We start from the raw sequence: 8,152 nt of genomic DNA on the forward strand, positions 1-8,152 counted from the left end.
ATTCAGCTCCCTCAGAGGTAGGGTTTGGACCTTAGTTGGAGGATTACAATACTTTACAATCACTGGACCAATATATTAAATTACAAATAAGTATGTTTGATTCATATGCATTTGCACATGTCACCTTCTAGTTAAATATAACAAACATACGGGGGGGCTCGTGTACCTAATTTAGTTCAACAAGTTTTTTATTTGACTTCATAAATCAACACTTTCGAGTTTTTACATCGATAGGTACCTAAATATAAGTAATTAGAAGTATAATACTATTATAGGTTAGGTGACATAATAGCAGAGATAGTTTTCTAATGTAGGGCTTATTATAGGGTTTTGATTTAACTGTGGATAATGATGAATTTGAATTAAGGTTAGTTGGTTAGATAATTAATGGTCTATAAATATTGTTTTTAATCTTATTTGAAAATCAATGACAAATATTATTAAATCTCTTTTTATTTGAAGAGAGTGACCATCTCGAATTGGTCTTGGAGGTCTGATATGCTTCAAATCAGATCGTTTTTTTTTTTTTTTTAAATCTTCAATTTGATCATCAAGTTACGAATTAGGCTCAAAACAGTAACTTCTGGAGTTTTAGAACTATGTGTGAAACTTACACAACTATTACGACAAATATTATATTCGACTTGATACGATTTTAAATAAATAAGTACAAATTCATCACATAATCATACAATAATATTATCAAAATCCCTAAGAAGAAATCTCATTGATTGTACTTTGTTTCCAACAATCAAATGAAATGTGAGAATGGGCCCAAGCCCATCAACTATACCTTGTGCTTATGTTCTGGCTTGTGAGTAAACTCAAAATCTATATGAACAAAGGCGCGCTCTACTTGGTCAAGTTGCTCAAGCTTCTCTTGGAGTGTTTCACCAATATTATGTGCTTGGCTTAGAACCATATCCCCTGGTAACACTATGTCCACCTCCACAAAGTAGTGAGATCCAAAGGTGTAGGCTCTAACTGTGTCTATTTGCTTGATCTCTTCATGATGGTTCCATATAAGATATGTTAGCATTGATAAGTAATCCGGTGGAGCCGTCCGCCCAATTAACGACCACACGTTCTCGATAACTGTCTTCGCCCACGTACTCATCGTGTATAATGCTATCTGCATTAGAGTAGTAACTAAGTATCAGGATTCATGTTAAGAGATGGCCAAAAAAAAAAAAAGCCTAAAATGGACAAATAAGAAATACGAAATCCCAACAAATAGTCGAGATTTACTCAATCACTGGATTTTGTTTTTGTTTGAGTCCTTTTTAACAAGTCTACAGATCTCAACTCATAATGAATTATTAGATCTATGTCAAGAGATGACAATATTTTTACGTGGATTATTAACTTGACGTAACCCTCCTATATTTGAGATAGGATCGAAAACTTTAATTTAAAACAAATAATACATAGGTATAACTTATTGGTACTACAGTAATAATGTTCATGTTAGGAGATGACAAAGTTTTTACACCAACTATCAACTTGTCATAAAAATGTAATATAAAAGAATAGTACGAGATCTTGGAGACCGCAAGAAACCACACATTCTTATTCGTCCACGTGTATTATTTTGTAAATTGGGGATTCCTTCTAAACAGGTGGACCAATATGAATGTTGGGTTTCGTGTGGTCTCGAAAATTGCACTCGTAAAAGAAATATTGAACAGGTGGAGTTTGTAGTATTAGAGTAATTACGATGATGTTTAAATGATGAACTTACCATTATAGCCCCAGTCGGGTCTATCCACCAAAAGAACCGAATGGCGAGAACAGCTGTTCCTAGACCAATTGAGTTGGTAACGACGTCGAAGAAATGATCTTGAGCATAGGCCCTAATGATTTCGTTTTTAAACCTTCGACAATATATCATTAGTGCAAATTTAATTACTGTGACAGAAACCATTATCCCGATCATCCATTTTTCCTTTGTAGGATCCAAATCAGGGTGAGTCTGAAAAAAAAAAAAAGGAGTCAGGTTGATCTAATGGCCTCAACCATTTAATTTGAACCCAAAAAGTATCAAATTGGTTGGACCAGGTGAAGCCCAAGTTTCATTCAGTTGGGTCGTCATCGTCATCGAAGCCTTATCCCAAATGATTTGGGTCAGATTTGATTTGATAATCTATTGGATTGGTTTTAGATAAATTATCTTGATTCATAGGGCCTCAATATGATAAAATGTGAGAAAGTATGCAAATTATATTATATATCTATATGAAAATCACACATACCTGTGAAATTATTTCCCTCCCAGACTCGAACAAGATTTGTAATCCTAGAGTTGCCATTACCGAAGCAAAAACAATGATGCCCTGCAGATTAATAAGTCCAATTAGTTTTACATTTCATTCTTAATCTAGAATACAATTGTATGAGTTACCAAACGAAGGAATAAATTGATTCTTTTGCTAGTAAAAGGAAGAAGACCAACTCAATAAATGCGATCTTTGGGTACTGATAGATATTCTTTATTTTAATAACTGCACCCATTTTATTCCTTCCTTGCATATGAAGATCTTCACTTTAGTTTTCTACTCACATTTATGTGAGAAAGGCTCTTTCGAGTTCTTAAGAAATTGGTCATGAGAATGAGAGAGTGATCGAGGAAGAAACTGCAGGCTGTTTGTTTTTAGATTGCCAATCTCTTTTACTTCTTCAATTTGGGTCTAAAAACATCTTTTATGTGTGTGTGTCTTTATTTGATGTGTTGAATGTAATGTCACTCATTAGTGAATTATAGAAAGAATTGGTGTGGCAATATAAGATATAAAAAGCATCAAAAGTAATTAGAGCTGCTATTAGCACTCCAACTTTTACTTATTACAACCCAATTAAATATAAAGAAAATAAGTGAACGCTTGAGAATAAGTAAAAGTTAGGATGCCAATATAAGGTCTCTTGTTTCTTTTTATTGTAAGGTTTTTATTTTTTGAGTTTAGGATTTTATATGAGCCTAATCATAATGATAAACAAATATTGAAATTATTTGAACCAATGTTATAATGTTGAAATTATAATTTGAGCCAAACCTTTGAAATGTTTTAATCTTTAATTGGGGAGTGATAAATAATTTAAGAAATTGGGGTGCCAATAACAGCTCTCGAAGTAATTGATTTGAACCCATTTTTTGCCAAGTTTAAGCAAGTAGATTGGACTTAGACTCGACCAAAAACAAAAACAACAAAGCTTTTGTCACAAAGATTTGGGGTTGGTTAAACAATTTTTTTTACTCTACTCCACTTTGTATGATACGTACCACGGGTTGCATCCGTTTCTTGCCTATGGGATATCGATATTGATTTGGGTTTTTCATGGCATATGAAGTAAACCATAGAATAAATCCTGATAAAAGATCCAAGAGTGAATCCAAGGTTGACGCTATCACCGCCAACGATCTGCTCTCCACTGAAGCATAAACTTTCGCTATGAAAAGTACCAAATTGGCTGCATTGGAAATCTGAATCGCAGCCCATTCGTTTCGTGCAAGTTGCTTCATTTCATCCTAAAACAACAAATTTTCATGAAAAAAAAAATATTCATCATCATCAAAGTCTAATCCAAAAAATTCAAAGAGAAGAAGAAATTATATTATTCCTTTGAGAAAATTATTAGATGGGGCAATCCTCACTTTACAAGCCGGTTTTGTGAGAATGTGTTAGGCCCATGGACTTCATCATGGTATTAGACGGGTAACCACAAGGATTTAGGAGACATGTTACATGTGAGGAGGAGTGTGAACAATAGTCCTGCTTGGGTATCCTGGCATTGAAATATATATATACCTAGGGCAATCCTCACCTTACAAGCCGGTTTTGTGAGAATGAGTTTGGCTCATTGACTTCTACAGGTAGTAATTAATTGCACATAAGCAATGTGACATGAGTGTTGAGTGTATATTTTCCTCCACTCTCGGGTGAGTCATACCCCAGTTAAACCTTGTGACCCTCTTATATTCATAGTTCTCCCCTTCTCCAACATATCGGTCTTTTGGAGTAGTTGGTTGGTTAACAATAGGAATATTATTGGATCGGGTCACAATTGAGTCATGACATGGTTGAACCAAAACAATCCAATAGTATATTAAATCGGACCCTTATTGGGCTGATTAGCTTGGTTTAGGTTCATCTTGGAAGCATTGGACCCAAGCCTGGGTTCAGAAGCTTGCTTCCCAACCCTACCAAATCCGTCCGAGTAGCATCACTGGTTTCCTTGTATTGTAGACATGGCCGTCACATTCATTTTATCTGGATCGCTAGGTAAGCCATCTGATGATCATATGCCCGCCGGCTATGACTTATCAGTGGTGGTCCACCAAATGAAAGATCAAGATTGACAACTGTATACCTTGTGTATAATGTTTTGATGGCCATGCAAGACCATGTGTATTTAAAATACTTAAATACCTAATAGAATTGTTTTTGATAAAAATGACTCATGCTGCCTTTGCATTAAGAGAGATACAAAAAGTGTCACACATTGTCACAAGGTCACTAACTAGATTAAATATAGGCAAGTTAAAGATTCTAAAAGAGTGAAAGAAATGTGATGAACATAGATTGATCTAGTGAAAGAATATACGGACACACTAACAATAACCCCAAGGGGTTGGCCTAGTGGCAAGCCGAGAGCCATGATAAGCTCTTCAGGAAGGGTAGGTCAAGTGTTTGAAACCCCATGAAGCAGTGAATTCCTTGGGGCCACCCTCCAAGGTCTAGTTGACCCTCGACCCAAGCCCGGTATTATTCTCACCCGACGGGTTGGGATACCCACGATAAGCCAACAACAAAAGAAAAAAAAAACGAACAGACTTACAATAAAAAAGTCATGGTTCGGAATAGGGTTATTAGCCTTGTTTAGTTATTGGGTTTGAGTCAATCGATGTCTAATCATGGTTGGTCATCCTTGGGCAGCCCCAACTTTTTTGTTTCAACTCGGCCTCGATACTTATGGGACAAATTGGGCTCGATTATAGGCTTTTTTTTTCGGCTCTGCCCGATCAATAGATGAATAGGGCTTGGGTTAAGACTTTGTGGCCATTAACGGCTCAGTCCATCAACAACCCAGATCAAACTTCTGATTTCTATAGGATGGGTGGGTTTACCAAAATAAAATTTGATAAAGAAGAGATCCAATATGAAACCAAAGAGAACCAACCTCTGTAAGAGTAGTTCCAGGCAAACAACCCAATTCAGTGATGGTTTCCATTTCATTGAAGCCTTTGAGAAGCTTCTCTTGTTTCTTGTAATATTCTGCAATCTCTCCCTTTCTCCCTATAATTAAGTATCCAATTAAAAATTAGGAAATAAAGAGAGAAACATTTACAGTTTAGAAATACATATATATACATATTATTTTATTTGATTTGGTAAAAATCAAGAATATTTATCTCCGTAGTCAACTACCGACCTTTTTTAATGAATAATAAATGGCCAAACAAATTGCAAAAGAAAATAAACTCCAAAAAATAGTCAAAACTAGGATTTTAAGAATAGATCGAATCTGTGTCGAACTTGGATATTTAAAAGAACCATCATTTGTTTTTTTCCTATAACAATTAAGTGAACCGTAGACTTTAGTGAACCTTTTAATTACAATTTTGAAATTCTTTAATATATAGTCAAATCTAACTATTAGATCATTAGTGATATCTTTACATTTAAGAAGAGAAAAAAAACAAGTTATATTTTTAAACAATGAATGTAAGTGGGTAGAACCAAATTTGAACCAGCGTCCAATCGTGATCGCTCACGTATCCCTAGGATAAACTGTCGAAACTGCATGGTTTTTCATGGGTCAATGACCCCAATCCCAAAATGGGTCCCAATCAAATTAGAACCAGGGTTCGATCCTAATCGAATTAATTTAATAAAAAAAAACCTCCAATCTGATCATCAATTTTGTTCTTAAAAAAAATGGTTAGAACTTAGAATCATTCAACAAAAAAAAGGAGACTTGGGTTTAATCTTAATTAAAATCAGATTTGGTAATTAAAAAAAATAGGGGAAGAACAAACTTACTAAGAGTTTTCAAAAGATCACAAAAGCCGAAAGGTGGATCCATGCGTCGATCAGGCAATCGAACAGCATCGAAATTGAGTCTCCATGATGGTTCACTGGATTCAGGCACAAGTTCGTCGGCATGGGCCGGGGAGAGAAGCTCAGTTCTATAATCTGCAGAATCGGTTCGAAGCCCAGGAGAAGCCATTTTTAACTCAGATTTTGTTCCAAGGAAGAAGGAATAATCTCTTTTTATAGGAACTAATTCCTTTAAACTGATTCCTTTCAGACGTTTAATTATAAAAAAAAATAAAGGCATCTTTTTCATGTTACATGCATTTAAAGGCTTACGTATTATTAAGCATAATTAATTTATAAGGTGATTCATGGGCACGTTTTGATGAATATTTGAGATACTCCCTGTGTTTCAAATTAATGACAAGCCCCTTGACCTCGGTCTTCTTTTTATAGACTAATTTTAAATGACCTAAATGCTCTAATCTTTAACCTCTAGCAACAACAACAAAAAATCTTGATTTTTCTCTCAAAAGTCTTTCATCGTGAAACTCTTTAACCACTATGGTAAATTTCATTGAAGCTAATCAACCTCACCTTAACCCTTTTGTAGAAAATTCCTGTCCAAAATTCTAACATTATCTATTTTTCAGAAAATATATCTTGCCTTGGGGTTTGATGGTTGAAGTGGATGGTATCTTAAGGTTAAAGATAACTGATTTTGAAGATGAAAAAGATCATGGATTTTGGAAGATATCAAGGATTTTTTTGACTATAGATTGAAGATGAGGGTATTTAGGTAATTTTCATTGGTCTATAAGAGAAAATCGAGGTCAAGAGCGAATCCCATAAGCTTGAAAATATGGGGTGTCTCAATTATTCTTCAAAATGTGAGGGGACATGTCTAAAACACTATATTTTTATATAAATGTTTCAAAACTCATCCTCGACTCAAATCAACTCAGTGACTCTTGAGTCCTTTAGAGAAAATTCATCATCATTGTCATCGTCGTCGTCGTCGTAGTCTTATTCCAATGACTAACTTTGAAGATGAAAAAGATCAAGGATTGAAAGATGATGGATTTTGGGCGATGTCAGGGATTTTTTTTGGCTATAGGTTGAAGATGAGGGTATTTAGGTAATTTTCATAGAAAATCGAGGTCAAGAGTGAATCCCATAAGCTTGAAAACATGGGGTATCTCAATTATTCTTCAAAATGTGAGGGGACATGTCTAAAACACCATATTTTTATATAAATGTTTCAAAACTCATCCTCGACTCAAATCAACTCAGTGACTCTTGAGTCCTTTAGAGAAAATTCATCATCATTGTCATCGTCGTCGTTGTAGTCTTATTCCAACATAGTCTTATTCCAATGATTTGAGATTGGCCAAACAAATCTTGTTCCTTCATTTAATTATGTTCAGAGCTACATATTTTGTTACTGAAAATGTGTTACTACTCGCTTTACTATCTCAATTCATGTTCTTTTGATTCTTTCTATCTCTCGTTTAATTCATTCAAATTTACGCATTCTTTTTTACTGAATTGTACATGATCAAAATTATCTCAATTAGGACTGGCAATGATCCAAAATACACCTAATGTCTGAATTGATCGAATAAAAAAAAATGAAAAATCGGATTTTTTTAATCGATTTTGGATGTACCCCAATCCGATCTGGACATATTTTAATATTTTTTATTATTATTAATTTCATATAAATAAATATGGATAAAACATTTTTAGTTTCCCTTTGTATTTGTAGTATAAAAAACTTTTGATTTTTTAAAATTTTATTTGATTTTATATTTTTAAATTTTTTTGAACATTAATAATTTGAAATAATACATAAATTCGAACAGATCTGATCAGATCATGTTCGTACATTCATTAATCCAATTGGATCAGGTACATATTTTTAAAAAAATCGAATCAATATTGGAGTGGTACTGATCCGGTATCGAACCAATCTCTTGTCAGCCCTCATCTCAATCAACTTTCTCTTGATTTGTCATATATTTTAGCACTCTAAATTTCCTCAAACATGTTCATTCATTTATCTTATTTTTTCTAGTCTTTTGAACTCCTATAGGTGTAACATTTGGTTCCAAGATAAG

At 34.1% G+C, this 8,152-nt stretch overlaps 1 protein-coding gene across 1 annotated transcript; it reads right to left on the minus strand.

Moving 5' to 3' along the window:
* Nucleotides 1–610: 610 nt before the first annotated feature.
* On the minus strand, nt 611–6,314 carry LOC147410947 (metal tolerance protein 10-like). The gene is made up of 6 exons (XM_086441931.1): nt 6,039–6,314; nt 5,176–5,291; nt 3,278–3,523; nt 2,253–2,333; nt 1,742–1,972; nt 611–1,132 (listed from the first exon to the last, which is right to left on the minus strand). Exons 1-6 carry the CDS (start codon nt 6,223–6,225, stop codon nt 788–790), a joined length of 1,206 nt encoding a protein of 401 aa, XP_086298057.1. The 5' UTR covers nt 6,226–6,314; the 3' UTR covers nt 611–787.
* Between the last annotated feature and the right edge of the window lie 1,838 nt (nt 6,315–8,152).

Source organism: Akebia trifoliata, chromosome 1, assembly GCF_017979445.1.
Source record: "Akebia trifoliata isolate Shusen 1 chromosome 1, ASM1797944v1, whole genome shotgun sequence".
NCBI lineage: Eukaryota > Viridiplantae > Streptophyta > Magnoliopsida > Ranunculales > Lardizabalaceae > Akebia > Akebia trifoliata.